This window comes from Nesoenas mayeri, assembly GCF_963082525.1.
Source record: "Nesoenas mayeri genome assembly, chromosome: 2".
NCBI classification, from domain to species: Eukaryota; Metazoa; Chordata; class Aves; order Columbiformes; family Columbidae; genus Nesoenas; species Nesoenas mayeri.
The window spans coordinates 108,378,429-108,403,199 of NC_137543.1; the positions used below are offsets into that span (position 1 = coordinate 108,378,429).

Below are 24,771 nucleotides of genomic sequence, written 5' to 3' on the forward strand. Positions count from 1 at the left end.
CTCAGGTGCTCAGCATTGTGTTGGGCATCTCCTTAGTAGGACTTCACCAATGGCAACTCTGGTACCTTCCTCCCTGTTTTCCCACCCCAGGTGCCAGGTGTTACGTTTATTCACAGTGACTCAGTGGACAAACCAATACTGATCACCTCTTGCAATACCTAGCTTTTCCAGAGGGTGGGGAAGAGGGCTCTTATAATTTTCACCCCATCTCAGCCTACTTAGTTTTGTTCTGTCCTGCAGGATGGTTGGCCTTTGGAGGTTTGGGCATGGGAAGTGTATTTTCAAGGACTAGGGAAGTCTGGACAGTGTGCGAAGGGCAGGTTTTCACGAGGCTGAAGCCAGGTGTCTGTTGCAACGTGACTCGTATGTTGCTGTAGGAGTCAGACAAGTTACTGAATTTGCCTCTGGAGTGGAATGCAAAGGATTTCTTTCTCCTTTTCCCTATGTATCTGTGCAACACACAGCTTCTTGGTCAGGCCGGCCTTGTTGCTTTGTAATGATAGCAGTATGAGGCAATGGTCCATAGGCCATGTACAGATTCCTTTTGCTTTTACAGTTTAAGAATGAGCTAAAATACTAATGCAACAACATTTCAGTAATGTTTTTACTTGACATATACATATTCATGGCTTAATGATTCTGTGCAGCAGTTTATAAGAGAATCAAGTCAGTGGATCCATAATGTTTTCTCAGGTTTAAGGAAGCGTGACAAATTGCCTCACTGGGCAGTAACTCATCTGTGGCAAAGTATTTGGGTGCCTCAAACCAGAGATCTATGAAATAAATATTGTCTTTTATACATGACCTATTCGATATTAATTTACATTTGATCACAGCTTAGAAAATAATCTTTTAGTGGTTTATTATGAATAAAATTTCAGGTAAAGTTTCTGAATAAGCTCTTTCCTGGGTAAAGGTACCATTAGAGGTGCATGAAACTCTCTGGGGCAAATCTTGAAAGTTGAGAATGGACAATTTTGGCCATTTTTCTTATGTCGTGCCAGAATGTCAGGGAGAGGTTTCTTCTGGATTTCTCCCTGTAGGAGCTCACTCCAGCGAGCTGGCTGCGTGCACCAGACATGCAGCCATCGGGTTTCTTTCTTCCCTGGGAATGAATGCACCAGCTTTCCCTGCAGCAGGGACACACTTCTGTGTTTTGTCATCATCATAAATGAATCAGCTGGGAGCAGCTTCACATCCCTTCAGGGATATCTCAGATGGGGCTTCCCCTCTCAGCTGCAGAGGGCTGCCTGCCCCCTAGGAGTGCCTCTCCAGCACCCCGTGCCTCCCTGTCCCCACAAGCAGACACCTGCTCCCTGGCTGCCAGGGAGGCTGTGAGCCACCTCTGCATCTCGCTGGGTTACACGCACGCTCCTGCTGAGCCCCTGTTTAGTCCAGGAGCAGATCTCCTTGGTTGCTCGGCTGCAGCTGGACTGCAGGGATCTCACTTTCTTTCCTCACATGGGGCCTGTCTTTGAACAGTTGCCTCTGGTTCCCAAGCGGTGCTCCCTCACGAAGGCTGACAAGTTCAGCCTGCAAGAACCTGTGTTTCTTAAGGATGTGTTGATTGTTTGCTTGTGGCTTCTCAATAGCTGCTGCTGCCAGAAAAAGGGTCTTGAGTCTCTTGTCCTGATCTGTCTTCCTTCCCCCCTGGATTCTGTCCAGAAGGCAGTCTTTTATTCAGACGTGTCTTACTCAACGCCAGGCTTGGACACCGTGTACATGGTTACTTATGAGTCTATCCTCCACTCCGACAATTGCTAATAACTCACACTGTTAAGCTCAGGACCTTCTGCTCTGCAAGACACATTAGTTAAAATTAGGTGGGACCCATTACAGGGCACAGTTAGCAGCAGGGCTTGGAATTAGGACTCTTAAAGCTCCATGAAGTGCCTTCAGTTAGCTCCTTATTTCTCAAGAACAGAGAAAGCACTGAAACCCTTTTCAACACTAGGATTAGATGTCATGTGTGACGGCATTGAAGAATGCAGAGGCATATATCCAAAGAGCTTTGCCAGTGTCAGTGGAGATGTGCTAGTTATGGCAGCTGATGACCCAGCTTGGAGATATTTTCAGTTTGATTTTGGTTGCTTTTATGCAGAAAAATAAAACCTTGGTTTCTAGCTATTACAGTATTACCAGCATCACTGGCATCTGCTGGTGCACTTGCAATGCTTTAAGCATTGCAGAAGGAGAGGAGAGAAAATGGACTTTAACCTTCTTCCCAGTAGCTGGGATTATAATATTAAATTGCTAAATGCATAATAAATCCCTTCATTCTCAGTGCAGTACTTCCTCATGCTGCAGAAGATGAAATTACAAACAGCAGCAATCTCTGAACTGTGACTCAAATGGGATGCTTGACTTTGACCTCATTTTTTGGACTGTACTGTTCAAAACTGTCAATGTAGAATTGGTTTAAGAAATCTGATGAGGAAAGAAGATAGAAACACATATAAATCAGTGTCTTTGAAAACATCATGATTTTACTGAAGATCTGGAACAACATTTTAGCACTTAGGGCTTTTCTTCAGCTTCCTCTGCAAAGCACTGTGCATCCTATTGACCCTGAAGAGGTCCCAGTGTGAACATTTGTGTAAGATCCAGATTTGTCCTTGAAATAAGTGGTGAAGCAGCAACTGATTTCAATGGGAAAACATGGAGCCTTGATGACTGAAGATGATCTGGCAAGTGTTAGCATGCCACTGCTCAGTTATCTCTTTCCCTGTCTTATCTGTATGTGTTCTATGGTATTTTTAGGTTTCCTTATTTGAAAAATGTCACATACAGAACAGCTGGTTCTGCCAGTGACAGTATCCTGATCTGCTTTGTTTCATTTACGTGGCCATCATAAACAGGAAAACATAGAGCTCCCTTCCATTTCAGATGTGTGCTCTACACAGTGGGCTTTGTCCCCAAATATTTTAGTTGGCAGGAGATAGTAGAGGTTTAAAAAGCCTCTCAGAAAGCAGCACTTGGTTAGGAAATGTGTGAATTAGTCACTTTTCAAGTGGAAAATATGAATATGCTAATTCCTTTCCAGAGGTGAGAGAGACACTCAGGCTGTCTTTGGTCTTGGTTTTGGTCCTCCTGAACCTCCTGAGGGACTGGGTTTAAACTGAAGCCCTGTTCACCCTGGAAGCAGAACTTAGCTACCTTCAATGGTATTTCAGTACAGCTGCTGCCATCCTGTTTCTGGTTTGCCTTTCCTAACAAATATAGACAGGGATTATTTCTCAGAGGACTGCGTCGGGAAAGCTCTCGGAGGTCTCTTGGGTCTGAATTTCACTTTTCCTGTGGCTATCACGATTCACTGAAGAACTGAGAAGGTCTCTCTAGTTAGCAAGTGGGTGCTGGGAATGTGCTGGAGGCAGCAGCTGGTTCTTAGTTTGGGTGAGCTACTCTGTGGGTATGAATGACTCAACTAGTTTTAAGGTTTGTCAGGGTCAGGTTCATCCATAATATTGTTCTCCCCATTGTGTGAAAAAGGGCTGAATTTTAGCATTAAATTAACGCATAACAGCCTGCAGTATAGTCCTTGAAGGAGCAAGGGGAACAGAAGTGCTGCCAGCTGCTAATCTCACGACTGAAAAACGGTCAAAGGAGAGAATATACTCTAATAAATAGCAGAACAGCAACTCTAGAAAAAGTTAATTAAAAAGTACAATGTTTGGAGATGTAGTAATTCAGTAAAGTGATAGATTTTGCCACAATCTTTGCATTGCTTTGTTCCAGCCAGTGAATTTTATTTGAACCTTAAATCAATGGATCAGTCCTGTAGGTAGCAAAAGAGAGAAGACTTCATGTTTAATACTAAAATGTTGACTAAGAAATAATATACACTCTCTAGTTTTTGCTGTAATCGTAAAAAAAGCTTTTATTCTTCTGGAGGTAGTACAAGTGAATCATACCTGCAGCCCAAAGAGCAGTTATTTATTTCAGCAGCTGTAAAAAGAAGACCACAGCCTGCTGTAGAATAAAGGGGCTCCCTTTGTAATATTTAATTTGGTACTTTTCAAATATCACTGCTATAACACTTGCAATCCTGCATAGGAAACAAGGATATGAAAAAAGTTATTTTGGGGGAAGATGAGTTTAAGCCTTGGCTCAAAGAGAAATTAAGAATCTCTTTCTGGAATTCTTTTTTAAAACTGTCTCGATGGGATAGGAGTCCATACAGAAAGAAATAAAACCCAGTGGAAGACAGCACTTAAAAATCCTCTGTGTGTGTGCTTGTTTTAAAGGCTGTGAAGCCAGCTCATCTCCTAATCTGCCAGCTTTGGGTGGATTCAAACACTATATTAAACCCAACTTGGCTCTTGAAAGGATTTTTATTTAGTGTGTTTCTTTTTTTGTTTCTTTTTTTTTTTTCCCGGCAATTCATATGAGATTTTCCTGTTCCATTCTCTCTTGTCTTGTTCCATCAAAAAATCACTTCAGCCCTTTCAAAATACTAGAAACAGTCTGACTCTGATCCTGACTGGTAGATGAAGCAAGACTGAAGTTCACATATTAGGGCTGACCCATTAAAACACTATAGCAGCTGTGAAACGTATCTCTACAGATGTGAATTGCTATCAAAACACTGGGGATTTGGCTAAATCAGAGGTTTTCTAGAAGGGCTTGTTTGGATTCATAGGGGTGTTTTTGATCTCCTGAACTGTGCTGTAAATACTAGGAAAAACGACCTCATTGATACCAATTTGTTTGCAGGGGTGAAATTAGAACCCAGGTACTAGTCTTTGAAACATTTTTGTTTGTTTGTTTTCTTTGAAAAGGTAGGTTTTCCAGTTAACTGATAGCTTGAGAAATGTTGTTTAGCCCCATGATGCTGCAAAGTTTTCTCTGACGGTGTTAAGCCCAACTTCGTGTTTAAATTTGAATTGTAGCTGAGCAATAGTCCTTCCTCCAGCAGGCTCAGTACTGCTCCAGGCCTCTGCCAAAATTTGTCTGCAGTTGTCTTGGATATTTGAAAAGCACATTCATTTTGAAGGTGTGATTATAAATACAAATAAACCAGAACTGAAATTTTGCGAAAGATTAAGAGTACAGGTCAAACCCTGGTGAAACTGTTTGTAATAAACTTGGCTGGTTGAACTCAGTAGAATCAGGATGCCTCTAAAAAAGTTAGTAATACCCATATTCAAGTATTTTTGAATTTTCCTGATCAAGAAGCGGGGTGCAGAACTCTCAAAGAGCCATAGCTCTACATGATATGGCTGTCAAGAAGAGGTTTGCAAGGCTGTGTCTCTGCCAAGGAGCCTGATTCATGTCACAGCAATCGGCCTTGCCTTCTTTGGGAGGACCTCCATGTTTAGTAATTGGTGAGACTGGATAGAGAAGTCCATGTGAGCTCAGCCATGCAGTGGGTGGGGGTTGGCGTAATCTTTCTTGGAGAGAGAGGGAGATGTAGGTGACAATTTAGATATTAAGATCCATATAGACATGTATGATAAGTTTCATGCTTTTCTTCCATATCTGTCAAGCTGTGGAGTCATTTCGTTATTAATGTGACACTTTGAATGGCTATTAGTAGGTCTGTGTCATCACGTTAGGAGTGATTTCTTACAGTCCTAGGGACAGATACTACTCATGCACAAAACTCCTCACTAAGACAGAAAGTTGCACAATACCCATCTGTAGCACGAATCCTGGCTTGGCACAAATCTAATTTCGACGGCAAGATTAGCACAAATTAAACAGAAGATCTGTGCAGTTTTTAACAGCTGAGACTGTGCAGAGCCCTTGAGGTACAGCTGTGGCACGCAGGGAGTCCCTGCAGAGCGCATGGCACAAGCTCCAGCAAGCACCCATGGGCAAAGGAGCACAAGTAGAGCATAAACCCCCTTGCAAGGCTGAGCAGTTCGGATGGTTGCTGTAAATGATGCTCAGATCGCACTTCCTCCCATGCCTCCTGTGGAGCAGCTGGTTTTCTGGGATTCGCTAGCAGTAAGCAGTTACTGGTGTCTGCTAAGCAAAGAGTCTGAATACACAATTTAAATATGCTCATATACTCATATTCATGCAGCAGGGACAGCTACAGTCATATGGGAGAACTCTTTTTTTTTTTCAGGCAAGCCTGACAAGTGAAAGAAGAGGAAGCTGTGGGGGTTGAGGCTGGAAGGGGAGAATTGGGAGATCATCTACAAAAGAGTGTACTGACTCATAAAAGAGGTGGAGAGAAGAACCAGAGAGAGCTTTAAGGAAAAAAAGTTGTTGGTGTGAGTTCTTCAGGTCCCTACGTGTAACATTGGTTACATTTATTTACTTCCAGATTAAAATAGCTCATATTACAATATGTATGCAAGTAGTTTAGAAGTTTGAGTTTTGCCGAAAATCAGAGGGACAAGGGCTGCCTTCAAGAACGTTTGAAAATGCCACCCAATCTGTAGCACAGTATTTTTGGCCTCTGATGCTAACGGGAGACCTTGAAGAAAAGCCTGGATGCACATGCTGCATAAAACGCTGCTTCTGTGTCACTTTCTGAGTGTATCTTCATTCAGGCAAATGAAGTTCTCTTCTTCAGGAGGCCATTGCTTTGTTTCTTTAGAGGATGAGGGGAACTTTCTTTGGTATCTTGGCCATGTTTTCTTTGTAACACCAGTCAAAATTCTCCCTCCCAGTGTTCCCACTAGTATTGTCTGAGCAGTCATCTTCCCTTTCCCCTAGTTGCGCTCCGCAGAGAGCCTACAGATTTAAATGCGGTTTGACTGGATGTGTAGATGATGTCATTCATGTCGTACAGAAAGCATCTTTAAAGTGCTTTGCAGAGAATGGCTTTTGTATAAATGCTCAGTGATCCTGTTTCTAATTACCTTGACTGCAGTGAAGAGATCTTTTTGCAAATGGAGAAAAATTAAATTCCTGAGTTATGCAAATTTACTGAATAACTTGGAGTAAATTTTCATAATGGTTCCTACTTATCTTTACAGTCTGCGAAATGTCAAATTGCATTTTGAATTACCTGTTTGCCTTATGGAGGCAGATCTGCTCCTCTTTTGGGCCAGAGGCAGGGAACTTAGCTCTTCCTTTCCAGCAGCCAAACTTTTAATAGATGGAGTCGCTGTAGCAACCATGGCACCTGGTAAATGGAAAGGACAGGACTTGCTCATTTAAATACATTCTTACATCTGAGGCCTCTGAAGACAGCACACCCTCCCATGGCTGCTGTAGCATCTAGATGCCTGTGAGATAGCTGGTGACAGCATGGGGTAGTGCATTAAGGAACAGAAATCTCGCACAGCCTCCTCCATTCTCTGTGTGTATGCTCAACGCCTGTTCCCATCCACCCACCCTTCCATCCCAGTTCCCTCTCCCAAAGTTTCCCCCTGTATGGTGAGGAATTCCCACACTGAGACTGGGGCAGCGTTTTCGAGCTGCAGACTGCGGTGGGTGGCATCACTGCCTCCTTCCCTGTCCTCTTTCCTCTCTTCCTTCCCTCTGTCCTCCTCCTCCTTTCCTCTGCCCTGGTGCCTCATTCAGAGGAGCCAGCTGTGTGCAGGCACACTATGTCATTCATGCCTCAGGGGTGGAGGAAGGAAAGATGGGCAACCTTCTTTGCTGTCTGCAGAGAGTGATGGTGTAGTGATGCAGAAATGGTGTTAATGGTGTAGCGGGCAGCCTGCTGAAGGTGCTGAGCCCTGCAGCAACCTGCAATTTTGAGGGTGGGAGGCTCTGTGAAACCACTTTTCCTTCTGCAAGTAAACTTGCGCTGGCTGTCCCATGGGCCCATTGTTGTTCAGACAGGCTGCCCTCTGCAATATCCCTGCTCCTGGAGAAACACAGGGTGCTGGGAGACCCAGAAAAAGAGCATCAACTCTTCACAAGAAATTGAAATGTTGCCTTTTCCTAAGAATGAGATTTAGTAGTTGGTCTATTAATGAGGAGGCTCTGCTAGGACAATAGCAGTCCTGACTCACTAAGCTAAGTATGGTCACTAAAAGGCTTGAATAATTTTTAAAAACTACCAGCATGCTGAAGAAGGGGTGGTTGGGAGGTGGGGATGGGGAAGTGAACCTTCTTTTGGAAAGGGAACACTGCATCTTTGTGCAGCAATTTTTTCTCCCCATGTTTAGGCTTGTTCAACAGTAATCCGAGTGTTTCAGCCTGTAACCCAGAGTCAGGAGAGGGCCTGGCACAAAAACATGAGTTTTAAAATTCTGCGTCACACCAGCTGTCTACTAGCAGACAGAGGGAGTGGATTGTGTTTGGGGGGAGGAAGGTTGGAGGGAGAAATAATAACAAGCAACAGTCAGATAGATTTACAAGAGCTTAGGGCAAGATGCAGATTTGTTTAGTGACTTCATGCATGCGGCTGGTCTAGTCTGATGTAATTCCAATCTGTATTTCCTGTCGCAGTATTTAATCCAGGGTATGAAGAATGATTCCCCCCTCCCCATCATTGTGCACACTGCAACTAATCACAGAGCCACCCTGCATGAAACTAACTGGACAGCTGCCTGTTCGCTCCTGCAGAATCTGAGTATGTTCATTTTGCACAGCAGCAGTAATTAAAAGAAGTTTGTAATCTGTACATACTTGTTTCTTCCAGGGTCTAACAGCTTTTTGCCACTGGGGGAATGGAATTCCAGTTTAACAGTATTATGTACTGCCAGTGTACACAATACATCAATATTGCCCCTATATGTGCTCTGCAAAATCCTGCTTTACCTTGGAATAATCCAAGAGGAACTGTTGTTCCCTTCTGCACTCCTTGTTGATATGACTCATTTTCACAAACCCTTTTCTTCAGGAAATGAACAGGATACAACTAAAGAATGCACAGGAAAGATTGCGTATATGCTCCCTTTTTTTGAGACATACTGACGAGAAAGGTGCATCCCACTTGCGGAGGTTGGTGGTGCCATCTAAATATGATGTGCAGCACATCTCCACTCAGAGCAGCGGGACGGTTTTCTTCCCTCCGAGCCCTCCGATCCCATTGTGCACCAAGTGCCACAACCTCTCCCAGTGGGAGAGGTTACAGAATAGTCTTGTTGAGGTACCACCCATCCTGTACTTTGCAGGTCATCACCTTTACTAATTTCAGAGCCAAAAGTTTCATAACTCATCTGGAATGGCCAGCTAGAAGGCAACACTTGGCCAGGCTAAGTGTAGAGGTATTTTTCAAGTAAATATGGAAATGTCATGCACTACGGTGATTTGACAATCCTTACTTTTATTTATTTATATGTATATTTTTAAAAGCAAGTATACTGAGAATTTCCCTATATTCTTTTTAGACCTCAGGACTTTATGTTCCTGAAATGTGCTTTCCTGTAACTAGATTTTTATGAGCATGCACTTTTCTTGACAATGTGATGTTTGTGAAGCACAAGAGAACTTGCCTATGTACTAAGAAAAAGCAGAATGAACAGTAGATCATATTCTTTTCAAAGTGTTAGATTTTCAGAAACAGACACATTTTACTTTTTACTTTAGATTTTTCTTCAGCTAAATCCACACCAACTTTGTTTTGTTTTTTACATGAGTGATGGAAATATAGAGGAAGAACCTCAAGGTTTCATTAATTTACTGGCTCTACACAAAATCTACATTCATGAGATGATATATTTAGAAGTTTTTAGAACAACATTTGCTGATGTCTCCTGTAGTTAAGATGCCAACACATTAAAATCCCAGTCCAGTCTGTTGCCTGGTACAGGGCAGTTCCAGTACTGAGTTTGCCCTTCTGAGTTGGCCTTGCTGGAAACCTCATTTGGTGACAAAGCTGGAGCACTCAGTTGTTGCCAGAGGTTTCTAGTGCTCCCTGCAGATCCTTGTACCTCAGACTGTCTTGCTCTAAACCTTCCTATACATACAGAATTCAGTGCAGATAGATTAAGTAAACTTTTCCTGTGCTGCTTTTGCTCCTGATGTGGTGTGTGTACTGTGCTATGGTAAGATACACAGCAGTTTTACTGCCTCTTCTGATAGCCAGTGCTGTTTATCAAAGTTTGAGCAAGCTGTAGAATCATTTCAGTTGGAAGAGACCCTCAAGATCATAGAGTCCAACCATAACCTAACTCTAGCACTAAACCATGTCCCTGAGAACCTCGTCCAAACACCTTTTAAAGACCTCCAGGGATGGCGACTCCACTTCCCTGGGCAGCCTGTTCCAATGCCCGACAGCCCTTTCCATGAATAAATTTTTCCCAATATCCAATCTGAACCTTCCCTGGTGCAACTTGAAGCCATTTCCTCTTGTCCTATCACTTGTTACACAGTAGAAGAGACCAACACCCTCCATGCTACAACCTCCTTTCAGGTAGTTGTAGACAGCAATAAGGTCTCCCCTCAGCCCCTCCCCATTGCCTTTTTTATCACAGAGGCTTTTCTATAAGGAGAATTTAAGACATTGCCTCTCAAGCTATGCTTTCTGTGGACTTGGTAAAGACATTAGTAGACCCCAAATGACCAAGTGGGGGAACTGATTGTTAAGCCACAGGTAAGAGCCCTCTCATGCCAAAAGGTCACAGCAAAGCAGAGGCAGCACAAAAGGCACTGATTGATTGTTTGTGTGTCCTAACAATTACAATCCATTTTGGAGATGAAGCTCTAAGTTTCTTTTTGTCCAGTTGTTTAGAAAACTCAGTAGTTAGACTGGTGAAATCCAATGGCCAGTCAGATCAGATAAAATTTATCAAAATAGCATTTTCCATGGGCAAAATCAGAGAGTATATTTTCTGACTCAAAATCAGTAAATAATGTATGCAAATGATTCTAAGTTGAGCACAAGCTTCATTTCCACTTTGTAGCAGTACTTGTTTCCAAGGTAGGAATATTTCCCCTCCTTTTTCAGCTGTAAATCTGTTGTGCGTCTCAACTGTCTTTCTACTGAAATTGTCGTACGTCTTTCAAGTTGTGAACATTTCTTGTCTTTGTGTGCCTGCACCACACATGCCAGTGCTTCAGAGCACGCAGACTCTCTAATGTACTTAAAACGAGAGAAATCACTGCCTCATCCTCTCATGATTGCGCTATGTTCCCATGTATTTCAGGGTCCAATTTAAAATGACTCTTCTTGCTTTTGAAAAATCTCACATAAATCCTCCATCAAATTTCAAGTACCAGCTGGAACCACCCGGAATATTTTCCTCTTTTCTCACCCACTTCTTACCTTTTCTTCTCTGTTGTCACTGATCTCTGTGATCACATTGTTTTTAGCACAGTTCTCATAAACAGCCCATGTAGAAGAATAACTAAGTTGACTGGAGAGTGAGTAAAGCAAGAAAGCTAGTCTTCCTGTGTCTGTTAAGGCATTAAAAGCCCAGGAGGAGGTGATGGCATCATACACTTTGAAGTCTGGTGATCGCAGTATATTTCTGAGTTCTGGTCAGGGCTCCCACAGGATCCTGAGCTTTGACAGATGCTGGTCCGTAGTCTGTGCTGTGAGATGAGATTTTTATGAATTGGTTTATACGTTGTTATTAATATAGGCTTTGGTAACGCTACATAAATGCAGCACTAATCCTGTGATGATGACGATTAATTGGTAATGCACTGCGTAATTCAGAATATCGAGCTGCCGGAAAGAGAAGACTTTCAATTTATTTAAGTGATCCCATCAGAGAGAAAATCTAGCTTGATCTGAGCCCCCATCCGCCTCTCCCTGGGAGTGATGCTCCGGTATGAACTGCTACACCACGGTGATGTGGCCAGGGAGGGCACCTGGTCTTGGAAGCTGGGAATTGCTCTTAATCCTCCTGCCTAGACATGGCCATCAAGCGGAAATCTTGGAGTTTCTGGACTGATGAGCTGGACAGAAGCAGTAAACATGAATTGTTGGCTCTTACAGGAAAAGAGAGGGATATCGTTCAGTAAAACCATATAATCACTGGTGGGTAACAAAAGAGCAGGAAGAATCTTCCAGGTTTGAACTGTGAGGTAGATTTGTTTCTCTTTTGCCAAATTTCATTTCTTACCTCACTGTTGCTTTGCTGGACTTTGAAACAGGCTTTTAGTAGCGTTGCCTTAACACCTCTTGTAATGTCAGAAGCCCAGCTCTGGCAGGAAAGGAAAGCAAAGAAAAAGACCTGCGTGAATGTGGAGGTACGAGGTGGATCTTTCATCATGGTAAGACAGCTTTTTCTCTCTGCGCTTCCGAATGAGCTGGTGAGAGGAGCCCTGCAGGGAAGCAGGGATGAACAGCCCTGGCTTGCGTGAGCTACCAACGTGGTGAGACTCCAGTACGGAAGGACAGACATTGCTGGTTGCTTTTGTTAACAGATGATTAAGCTCCCACTCACATATTAAACATCCTAATTATAAAGCTTCTAAATACAGAAAAGTCCCTCTTTCCCCTTGAGCCTATGAATAACTAATTTTAAATATTTGCTTGTGGCAACAGTTTTCTTTAACAACTGTGGTCCCTCTGAAGAAGCAGCTTTTCTAAAATGTTCCTCTTCAGTCAGGAGTTACCCTTTTCTGAGTGCAATTCCCACAGTGTTTACCAACCTCAGTGACAAAACAAGCATACTGCAGGCAAGATCTGGCAAGGCTTGCTGCATCAGCTGGAGGAGTTACTGTTCTGGTAGTTTCTTGTTCCTCTGCCTCCAGCACAGAGTGGTCAGTGTGGACCGTGCCTCAGCTGTCGCAGTACGAAACCCAGTGTCTTTGCTGAAAACTACCATATTTTTGGCAGTTTAACCCAAAAGTCTGAACTTGGCCCTGAAGCAGCTGGTGCCCAGTCATGGATGGTCTCACCGCTAGCTGTGCTGCGAAGGTGCTGACCGTGGCACAGCACTGCACACAAGGCAGCTGAGGGCAGTAACTTTTTAAACCACTGCAAGAGATTCACTTTAGCTAGTCTCTCAGTGCCCTGAAAGTTGTTGCCCTCTTGTTCACCAAGAAGCACGGATCCAGCCTGAAAGCATATGCAGTGTCCGATTGATCCAAGCTCTCACGTTGTCAGCTGGTGGTACAAAGGGGAGAGCACTGAGTTTTAAGGACTTCAGAAGAAATATCTGGTTCGCTAAACTACTTTGACCAACTGGATGTGCCCTCTGAATCTATTGCAATGGCCAAGTGAAACAGAACACATTAGATTAAGCCACTGTGAGCGTCGATTCTGAGCTTCGGCCCCAAAATTCAGTCGCTTTGCTGTCTCAGCAGGCTAAGGACATCCTTGTGGCACTTAGCATTCGTGAGCTGGGAAGCAGTAACTCACTGAAAAATGTCACTTGCACTCACCTGTGTCTACGTCAGGTTGTAACCTGCACGTCCATCAGCTGGTGGCCTTTGGATCACCAAACTGAAGTTACCAGCCTGCAGAGACCTTACCAAGGGCAGCTGTAACCCTTAGTCTCTAGCAGCAGTGTGTGAGTGTGGTGCTCATGAGCTTTCAGATTTTAGTATAAATTTCCAGGGATGAAGATCCTCCTATTACTTCTGCAGTACCCACAGTTTTACTCCATATACTGAAAAGGTGCCATTAATACCAAACTCTGTGGAATAAGTGTGGAATAACACCATGTTAACCAAGCTACTGTTATGAGTAAAAAAAATTAAGTGGTTTAGGTAATTCCTCAGAGGCTGTGTAGGAGTGAGAGAGCAATTCATCTAGCTGGTTGATATTCTGAGTTGTATGATCATGGGGCAAAAACAGAGCAGTTGGCAGAGTTGTTTAATTCCCCCAACGCTTCCACCCTCACTCTTCTTTGTACCTATTCAGTTGCATTAGTTCACTCACCTGTTTCAGAAGAGTGAGGCCTGAGAATGTCATTACCAAATTCAGACACAGCTTTTGTGAATTTCTATTAAATTATCTTCGTCTCTGGGTTTCTAGGTGCTCAGAAAGGGTGGGAGCTTTTTGCAACAACTCAAAGGTAGTGTTATTTGGGCTCCAATTTTGTGCCCCACTGTCATAATTCGATGTGCAAAACCCCATAAAGCTAAAGCCGCAGTGCTGAAGAGCAACCAACTAATGGAAAAGGATCTGGAGGGCAAATATAGGAAGAAAGCTACTTGCTTGAAGGTGCACTGGAATTAAATGGCAGAGGTAGAAATACAACCCTGGGAACAGATACTTAAGCCTTGAAGAAGTTGATGGGCATCATAGGACAGAGAGAAATTTTGCACATCTATTTATTTCAATGAGAGCTGAGTGCCCAAATAGCTGTAGCTAGTTACGTCTTACTGGGGCTTGAATACCTTCAGAAGTCTCTCCTAACTTTATGTTGGGCTGGTATATTGTGTTGCTCCTCTGGCCACATGAAGGATTCATTCATCCCTGGAGAGCAGATATTGGAATAGTGGGCTCAACTCTGTTGTTGACTTCATCTCACCTGAGTAAAAAATTTTGTCCTACCCACTACTTTGTTTTGATTGTTTCAAAATACCTATTTTTAAAATTCTTACTGGGTTTATTTTTATTAGGCTCCAGAAGCCTTCTTGTACTAGGGCTGACTCACTTCATACTACAGTCGTGCAGGTGTAATTGCATTAAGTTCAGTGAAATTATTTCTAGTTTGCACTGGTAAATATAAGGCTTGCCTAGTGTGAGTCACCTGCTAATTCTCTTCAGTATGAAAAAAATCTACCTTGTCCTAATTTGTTTTTTGCCTCTTTTGTTTTTTTTTGGTTAATGTAGGCTAAATGTAGACCTATGAGTAATACATTCCACAGCAGGTAACAGGAGTTGAATGGATGTGGCAGTTCTAGCATGGCACGTGTGCAGCGGGAAAAGAAACTGAACTTACAGAGATTCAGTAATATCAATAAACCTCTTGTAAGCATGAGCACAGGATGGCCCACAGGTATGGGAAGCTGTAGCACCACCTCCTTTAGGTCTCTCTCCTTTTTCTCCTGGGAAAGATGGATAGTTTGTGTTTGTTTGAAAAATCATGTGTCCCTTGAGCTTGACTTGAAGATGTGTCTGTTTCCAGATTGATCCCAGAGCATCTGCTGAAGGTAATTTAGCAGCTAGTTCCCCTCTGCATAGACTCCTGCTAGGGAGATAAAACAGGATAGCTTGTCTCACATCTTTTTTACTTTAAAATAAATAACTGAGCAGCCCCTCCCCGCCACACAAATGCAAATCTGCACCCTCCAGTTTCCTCTTGTTAATTCACACGTGGTTGCTCATTGCAGCCAACTGCTGATGCTGGTTATGGTATTAAAGGAGGCACCTTCTAATTTGTAATGATCCTATTTAATGGAAGGCAGATGTGAGTGAGGCTTTGTAAGCGTAAAGCAGGTAGATGTTGATATTTTATTTCCAAAAGCAAACTGAAGGCTTTGGAACTTGGAAACTTGGAAACAGTTTTATGTTATGAACACCATCTTTTTATCATGTTGGTGAGCAGCATAGTTAGACCTTGGTTTTGAAATGCTGGCAGTTCAGGTATGCAGGAATTTTTTTGTTGGATGTCAGAATCTGCTAGTGGTGTTCCTTTTAAAGCAAGTGTATGCAGTAGTGATACTGAATCTATAAACAAGTTCCTTTTGTTATGTTCTCTTCAACTGTAACATGCAAATTCAGTGCCTGTAAATGTAGTCACTAATTTGGTACGTGTAAACCTTCACTGTAATTGGACTACAGGTGTGGAAACAATAAGCAATAATAATAAAACCTGTGTATTTTTTTTAAAACTTAGGACTAAAACTAATGACTTGGCAAATGTTTTTTTCCTAGTAATCTCATCTGTGATACCACACATTTTTTTTTAATGCAGTAAAAATATTCTCGAGTAAAAGGAGCATTAAAGTGTAACTAATCAGAAAAGTGATGTCATACTCAAATGCAAAGAGCACCCTAAGGCTGAGTCACCTCTTCAAAAAATATACAGGGAAATTTTAGCTAATCAGCAGTTAAGGAATGGGGTCTTTTCTCAAACGTGAAGCTTGTCTGAAAGAGAAACACTTTATAAAAAGTGATATGGAAGTCACTAACTAATAAAGTGAAAGCTATCTATGACTGCTGGAATGCCCTGTAAGACGCTTTCAGGGGAAAGAGTTAACTTATAAAGAACTTAATTTGAAAATATATAGCATAACTTAAAAAAAAAAAAGCAGAAATAAAAATTTAAACAAACTTTGATTTTATGGGAATAAGATATTTCAATCAACCTGTGTAGGAATGGCCCATCAGATGGGGGTTTTATCAGCGGTTTTTTTGCGAGAAAATTTAATGAAGTTCTGTATTTGTCAAAATACAAACTCGTGAATCTAAACCTTTCAGAATGAAATTTCTACTTTTCACTCTTCTGAAATTAAAATGAAAAATTCCCTTAGAATTAGATATGTCTAAGCAAATTTCTGCCTGCATGTGTCAGCATCCTGAATGCCAGTAAACTAGGGTCTTGATTCTTTGAATGTTTGCTCTTTTACTCCTTTGTATCTGTTAAAGTGTAAATAAGTAATTCTTCATACAGTAAAGTGTAAATGGAATATTTTAAAATCCTTTTAAAGTAAATATCTAGGATTTTTATATTTTATGATTCTAATGTGGTCAGAGTACAGAAACAGGTATGAGTAGAATATCTAAGTGTAGTAATGGATGAAACATTAGACAGCCAGGAGACATTATTTGTGCTTCTTACTAAGTAGATAACAAAACTACACTTCCTTTTGCCATGTTTCTTCTTATTTCTAAGAAACAATACCCTTGTTTGTGTTTTCTGGTTCTGCCTTAGACACAATTTTCCATGTGCAATAGTATCAGAGATGAAAGAACAGAACTTGAAGTTCATAGCAGTACACTCATTCTATTACCTACACATTGAAAAGTTGGGGAACATCTGTTAGTGTAGGGCTAAACAACAGTGTTGATCATATAATCTTCATCACAGTCTACACTGAGGCTTGTTCCCATCACTACTTGTGAAGTTTAGAGATCATTAGTTTTACTTGAAAACATAAAAGCAGTGCTGAGCTTGAGTAGAATCAATGTCCTGTTTTGCCAGGTGCTGTGCAAAGCCCTTGGAAAAGGCTGTTGTAGGATCAAGAGCTCACAAACAACTTACAGTGCCCATACACCTCTGCAGCTGTGCAGAAGGGCTCATGATTATTGCCTTGCTCTGAGCATTGGCATCGTGTTCCACTGCCTGCTGTGGAAGACAGAATCCACCATGCTAAGAAGAGTCAGAGGTTTACAGCCTTTGCTGCAACTGATGTGGTGTAAGGGTTGTGGAGGAGATGCTGTCAGTGTGCTTATCTGCTCTTGCCATTCCTAGTCCTGGGTTCAGGTCAGTTAGGTCCCAAGATGCACGCAGTGAAGTGAAACTCTGTGGTGTGCTATCTGGGATTTGGTGGAGCAGAGAACTTGCCAGGATCTAGAGTTTCTTCTTAGAGCAAGGCTGCTGTAAAACTGCTGGGGTTTTCCACTAAGTGACAACACAGCCAGTGTGACTGAATGCATCACATCACCACCACTCTATCTGAGGTGGGCTCTCCACAGATGAGGCCATACTTGTCGGCTGGACGCAGACATAAAAGGCACTTTACTACTAGTAAGTAGAAGTAAGTGTCTGCCAGTTGTACTTGCTATTAAGTCATTTAGAGTAGTAACTCATTCTCTTCTGGCTGCAGCAACCCTGTCTTAAAAGAAAAGGGCAAGGTGTGCATACAGGCAAACACACCTTTTTCTACCAAAGTTAGTGACAACCACCACTGGGGTTAGCAGAAGGGCATAGCTACATCAGGTTTGTGGAAATCTCATGGCTGAAGTGACTTCACTTAATTGCCCCTCATTTCTGACCCTCTCCTTTTCTCTTTCTCACTAGTAGAGCTTTCTTATCTCAGTTGTGTTTTGTTCTTTTCCTGCAGGAGAAAATACAAGAAAACATCACAGAGGTAAGAGTAAACCACAGAGGACTGGAAGGTATTTGTGAGTTGTCTGTGTCTTTTTGTTAGAGGGTTTGAAGGAGGATTTCCCTGTTACCAGATCGGTTTAATTCCAAGGGAAATGCCATTCTACCATTTTTTTCCCCCATTTTTCCCCTATCTTGTGCTGCTGCTGCCCCAAATCCCCTCTGCTGCTAGTGGCAGTCCTCCCCACCTCCGATGTTAGTGGTAGTTCTCCCTGCGTGAGGACAGATATATTTATCTTTGAAGGTCAAACCCTAATACACGTCACTCTGTTCCTTCTGCAAGATCTGCTGGTTCTAACTCCTATCACTTACTCATGCTGTAATAATGAAATGGATTGTGGGCTTGTACTGTCACTAATGATCTGTGCCTTTGCAGGAGACTGAAGAAAAACTGGGGTCCTGTTGATTAACAGGCCATATTACAGCTAACTGATCTAGTTATCTTACTGCCTCCTTGCAGGAGGGAGGCCCAACGAGGGTCTTTGACAGATTCATTTTTCTTTCTTGAAAGCCTTTGTGCTTGGTTGCTTCATAGCACCAACTTTACATCACAAAGTTTTTTGGTGCTAAGCTGACTCCCTCTCCCCTGCATGTGGAATATTAATTGGTGACTTAATCTCATGGCGTGCTGAGCATCCTTAGTTCATGTTGACTTTAACTGGATTTGAGACTCCTGCAGAGTGCTTCCTAAAGACTAAACCCTGCAGCTCTGCTGAATGTAACCTTTAATGTGGTATGATGATGAAGAGAGCTGGCAGATAAGCCAATGTGATGATGTGATGGGCTAAGACATCGCAACCATCCCTCCTGTTTGCCGTCACTCTGTGCTGAAGATGATCATGCCAATGCAGCATTGGCAGGGCAGGCTACGTGTGTGCTTGTGTGTCACAGCCACAAGAGACTGAACTGTGGTGGCTTGAGTCACAGATGAGGTGGGTTTGAGCTATGATAGTTGAGTGGAAAATAATGATTTTCAGATTTCTGTGCTGGACCATGCAGGTGGGCATTGCATAGTGTGAAGCACAAGAACAAGAAGGTAAATGTACTCCCAGTTGTTTTCCTAGATGTGGGGCTGACACTGTAGTTTTATTTGCAGCTCTGCTTTTCTCCCCATTTGACTTGCTGCTGCCGTGATTGCTAATTAATTATGAACGTGTCTCTGGCCAGAGGTCTTGAGTTGCTGCAAGAGGATTTGTTCTGGGGCTGAGATGCTTTCCAGAATGAATGATTGCGCTGTGTGTGTGTGTCCCCAGCACTGCTCGTGTTGTGTGAAGTACCGTGTCTTATTTGGGTGTGTTTTCTGTGTACGTAACCACAGCATCAGAGAGTTGTGTTCAGCATTTCCTCTGTATGGGAGATTTTCTGTAAGCCTCGGAAAAGAAATGAAGTATCATAAGAGCTTCTACAAACCCAGTACGCAGCTGCATCAGTGACATGCAGAGAATGGAATATGTCCGTCTATTTAAACATACTGTTACAGGGGTGTTGTGCCCCGTGGGATTTTGAATGAGCTTTCTTATTTTCTCTTGCTGTTACCCATGCCTGCTGCCTGACTGATGCTGCGCATCCTTGTGGCAGCTGGGCAGACGGGCTTCTTGCTGCTCTCGTATCTAACAATTGGTATGAGCTCCGCAGAGGCGAGAGGCTGCTCCAGGGACCGGCACAGAGGATCTACTATGTCCAATGACCTTGCTCAGCGGCTGCTGGCTGCCAGCCGGAGGGCTGTATAGCACAGCAGGGTAGTTGCTGTGGCAGGGAACCACGCTTTGACAGCACCTAGGGCAAATAAGCTGGCTAGTGAGCGTCCGACTTGAATTTGCCACCTGCTGTGAGGTTAGGGTATGATGCTAAATGGGAAACTGCACATACTGCCACCTGATGTGGAAATGTAACATCCAGCAAAAGGAAGCTGTAGGACAGCAGTTCATTTATAGGCTGGTTTTAAGTGGCATCTCTCTGAGCTGGTAGTTCCAGTAATGGACATAAACTGATGACTTGCCTCAGGTCTCCACCTCGGTTTCCCACATTCATCTGTTGCAGGATTTCCTTTTTCCTTTGTTACATTTTTTTTAAAGCAATCTCAGGATTGCAAACACCAGACTCTGGAGGATGACTGACAGCTGAACTGAAATGATCCTTTGCTTGCTTTTGCATCTTCTTCCTTTTGTTTCTCTTTGGGGAGTGTTACCACATATGAATGCCTAGGTGATAGTGAGCAGCACTTGTTATGTAGGAGAAACACTGCTGTCCTCTGTACCTTCCAGTATAAAGAAACAGTTTTCCTTGAGCGCAGACATGTTGGGAAGGAGGACAAAATACCTCCAAGAAAATCTGAGGAGAAAGAGTTGGAGTAAAATCTGAGCCATTCTGAAATTGTAATTGGAAATGACAAACACTGACTCTTGCATTGATCATTCTATTAACTGAATTGACACAAATGCTTCTGTAACAATAATATATTGATATGATTTTCCTCATAAACTTGGAAGTTTCACAGCTGTCTAGACAACCTTCATTTTGTTAGTCCCAACCTAGTAATTGGTTCTGAACCACTGAACTGCGTTGTAGATTAATCACAGCACTACTAGAGAAGCAGGATATTTAATCAAAACTCGGGTCATCTATCATTTTCCTATCTAATTCCCCTTGGATAAGTGGATAGTAGGTAGCTTATGAAATAGTGACTGAAGAGGTAGTCAGCAAGAGGGAGAACTAGACAGGAAGCCCAGGCTCTCTTGAACTTTCAGGTCCTGGGTTGCTTTTGCTTTTTCTGGAGTCCTTGAAACCTCAGTCTTTTTGATTTGACTGCTAATACTCCCAGTTATCCTGAAGACAGTCAGCTGTGGGCTGCCTGTGTTTTCCTGGGAGATACTTGGTACCTTTGACTCCCTGGGAGATCAAAAGGGAAATAAGCCTTTCAGATAGCCCTTGGTAATCCCCTCCCAGTTTAGGTTCATCTGCTTGGGTGACATTCAGCTAGTGCAGGCAGCTTTGCACTTCAAAGGACTCACTGAAGTCCTGTTTATCTCCTCAAAATTTGTCAGATAAATAATCTGTGTTAGCTTACATGGCGTAAATTTTTCTCAGTTATGATCCACAGCCATGCATTTTTACTCAGCCAGTAACACAGAATGGCATGTGTTGCTGTTTTAGTTTAGCTGCATGTTGGTTAATTGTAGAGTTTAATTTTCTCTTAACATGCACATGCTTCTCTTACAGTGAACTCTTTCAGATAAAAGTCAAGTAAAAGCAGTCCTGATTATTTTATCTGTCCGGCATAGATGGATGGTTTTTTTTCCCCCAAGTACCTGTACATGAAGTGCAAAATAGAAAAGGAAACGTAACCAAATTGCCTTTGAAATATGACTGTGACCCTGATAGAAGCATCCTAACAGGCCCTGCAAAATACTAATGTGATTTCTTTAAAAAAATATTGTACTCTAATTAAAAAAGTTTGACATCTGATATAAAGCACATGGCTGGAACATCAAGCCTTCCTTAGTTTTTGTAAGGGTTTCGTTGTTTCTACTTCAGACAATCAGGTGGGAAACTTGTAAGCAGAGATCTTCTTTTCTGTCCTTTTCTCACACTTCACTATTCTTTCTCATCTGTGTCTGTGCTTCTCAATTCCAGTTTGCTGCAGCATTTAGTTTATATACTTATGGAGGAAAATGTGAATGTGAACAAGTTGTTTTTTTTGTTCAAAAAAGGGATGTATTTATGTTAGCATGTGGTACAAGAGGTGAAACCATTAATGCACAAATGGTGTTACATGCAAAATAAGTGGAAAAGCCTATTCTTTTTTCCTTCCAACTTTAGTTGATAATGTTCTTCAGGTTTACTCATGATGATACCTCTTTAGATTAAAAATAGTCCACTGTCTCTTTCAGATTATTTCAAAATGCAGGTCAATCTATAGGCTTGCAAGTCTCATTCTGGGTAATCTTTAAGTTAGGCATTTACTCAGGACCAGATCCTGGGAGGCAAATCGTTGCTGGGATTAATCTCTTGTTTTAGTACTGTTAGGACACACCAAGGAGATCTTGATTGGAACGTAGCATCAGTGCTCTCTCATAGCTGATTTTCGGAGTAAGGGCATTATATATGGCGGTAGTTGTCACTGTCATTGATGACACCAAGCTGGGAGGAGTGGCTGACATGCCAGAAGGCTGTGCTGCCATCCAGCGAGACCTGGACAGGCTGGAGAGTTGGGCGGGGAAAAATTTAATGAAATATAACAAGGGAAAGTGTAGAGTCCTGCATCTGGGCAGGAACAACCCCAGGTTCCAGTGTAAGTTTGGAACGACCTATTAGAGTGCAGCATAGGGGAAAGGGACCTGGGGGTCTTGTTGGACAACAGGATGACCATGAGCCAGCACTGTGCTCTTGTGGCCAGGAATGCCAATGGCATTCTGGGGTGTATTAGAAGGGGGGTGGTTAGTAGGTCGAGAGTGAGAGAGGTTCTCTTTTCCCTCTACTCTTCCCTGGTGGGACCACATCTGGAATATTGTGTCCAGTTCTGGGCCCCTCAGTTCCAGAAGGACAGGGAACTGCTGGAGAGGGTCCAGCGTAGGGCAACAAAGATGATTAAGGGAGTGGAGCATCTCCCTTATGAAGAAAGGCTGAGGGAGCTGGGGCTCTTTAGCTTGGAGGAGACTGAGGGGTGACCTCCTTAATGTTTATAAATATGTAAAGGGTGAGTGTCACGAGGATGGAGCCAGGCTCTTCTTGGTGACAACCAATGATAAGACAAGGGCAATGGGTACAACCTGGAACACAAGAGGTTCCACTTAAATTTGAGAAGAAACTTCTCAGTGAGGGTGACAGAGCACTGGAACAGGCTGCCCAGGGAGCTTGTGGAGTCTCCTTCTCTGGAGACATTCCAAACCCACCTGGACACCTTCCTGTGTAACCTCATCTGGGTGTTCCTGCTCCGGCAGGGGGATTGGACTAGATGATTTTTCGAGGTCCCTTCCAATCCCTAACATTCTGTGATTCTATGAGTAATGTAGGCTGAAGGGGACCTTCGGAGGTTGTCTCTTCCAGCTCTTGGTGCTTGAGAACATTACTGTGGTCGTGATTAACTCTTGGTAATCGTCAATTTACTTAATTTGACAATATACTTAGTTCTGATACAATTTAGTTTCTGCAGCTTATCTGTTGACCTTGCAAGGTTATCTTAATTACAAAGAGTAAAAATACCCCTAATTCCTTAAGCCGTGCAAGTAATTATAATACTGCTTAGCTCAAGTTTTTCTTTATATATAGTATGCAAGCAGCTCCACAATATAGGATGCATTAGACATTGATACCCTAATCAGTAGCACACACACACACAATGCAGTACTTGATATGTCAAAATTCTTTGCAATGCCTAAGTTTTTGGGTGCTGAGACCTCCTCAGCTCCATGTAACTTCAGTAGGACTTCTTGAAACTCTGTTTCAGGGAAACTGATGTTGAATTTTCAGTTGAAAGCTGCTGGATGTTTTGCAAAAAAGATCTGCTGACTTATTTCTAGAACATTCCTATTGGAGCTGGTTCTGTTACATTTAATGAATACTTAATTTCAATAAAAAAGTATTGATTTGTTGAGTGCTCTGTATTCATTGCGTAATCATAGGTGCCTTGGGAAAAAATTGAACGTGGTCACGTAAATGAAGTTTATAATTAATCTGTATGTGAAGGGGGCAAATTAAAGTGACATTGGCAACCTTAATTTGGTATTTCATAGCTTTCTGGGTGCTTGACTTTGCAACCTGAGTGATCTTCTAATGTAGGTTAAGTGCAGTCAGATACTCACAGCAGTACAGAGCTCTGAGGAAGCTGCGCTTCAGGTTAACAAAACTAAGTAGAGTTTGTGCTTTAATTCATGGAGGAAGTTTATATTACTTGGCTATGCATATGGAAAGTTCATGTTGAGAGGAGAGGAGAGGAGAAAACCTATCTTTTAGAAAATCCCAGCTTTCAATCTCCTAACACTTTCTATAGGAAGAAAACACTGAAACATTGGAAGTGACAGAGGGTTTTACATACCCTCTCGCATTCTGTCCTTCTCCTGTTTCCCTCTGTTTTAGAGAGCTGGAAGATGCAGTGAGATTGGACTCCATACAGATACACACATATGTTATTTTCTTACCTTGAAATCTTGCTCAGTTTTTCTACCCCAAAAGGAAGCAGCCATTTCTTAATATGATGGCTCTGGTAGAGGAAGGTATAAATTCTGGATTCCTGACATGAATAATGGGAGACTTATCATCTTAATTGAGAGTGAGAGTAAGTTCAAAATAATGATGAAATGTGATTTAACAGTGACCACATCTTTCTTGCTGATATATATTCCTATTATTTACTAAAATTAATTTTATTCTCTATGCCATATAGAGCTGAATAATTGTCAATAAATTCAAGCCCTTAATGATTAATGACTGTTAAAATATTGAATACATTGAGCATAGTTTTTCAGCTGATTTACAATGCTTAAAACATTAATGGTTGTACAGAATTTGTTCTAACAATAACACCTCTTGTTTGATAAGGAATGGACTCTGCAGATTTATAAATGGTAAAAGTAGCTTATGTTACTCAAATACTGTCATGACAAGTGTCCTTACCTATCAAAAGCAAATTATGTTCAAGTTTTTCCTAAATATGTTCATTTTTATGTGAAATGCAGCCATAAACTTCAGTATCACTTCACCAGAACCAGAGACACACTCCTGCGTTTGCATTGGTCCTCTCTGCAAGACACTGGTTTTCAAAATGAAATCATTATGTCATCTAGATTCAGATTTTACGGATAGTGTTTGGGTCAATTTCTTAGAACTTATTTGTAGCCCCTAGACTTGTAAGAGTCATTCATTTTTTGCTAAAGATTGGTATGACATGTAAATTATGTTCAAAAGTTATAGACTTCAATGCTGATAATTACTTTGTGAAGTATAGATACTTTCTTTTCTAAAG

At 42.1% G+C, this 24,771-nt stretch overlaps 1 protein-coding gene across 2 annotated transcripts in view; it reads left to right on the forward strand.

Moving 5' to 3' along the window:
* The window catches only part of PDE1C (phosphodiesterase 1C), a gene marked incomplete at both ends in the record, with an annotated part of 333,766 nt that overhangs the window by 118,738 nt on the left and 190,257 nt on the right, over positions 1-24,771 (forward strand). The window contains one exon of one of the 2 annotated variants that reach the window (XM_080338652.1): positions 17,767-17,793. The exons of the other annotated variant lie outside the window; for it this stretch is intronic. Coding sequence (XP_080194778.1) covers positions 17,767-17,793 — 27 coding nt within the window. The remainder of the gene's footprint in view (positions 1-17,766; positions 17,794-24,771) is intronic. 2 annotated transcript variants of the gene reach the window in all.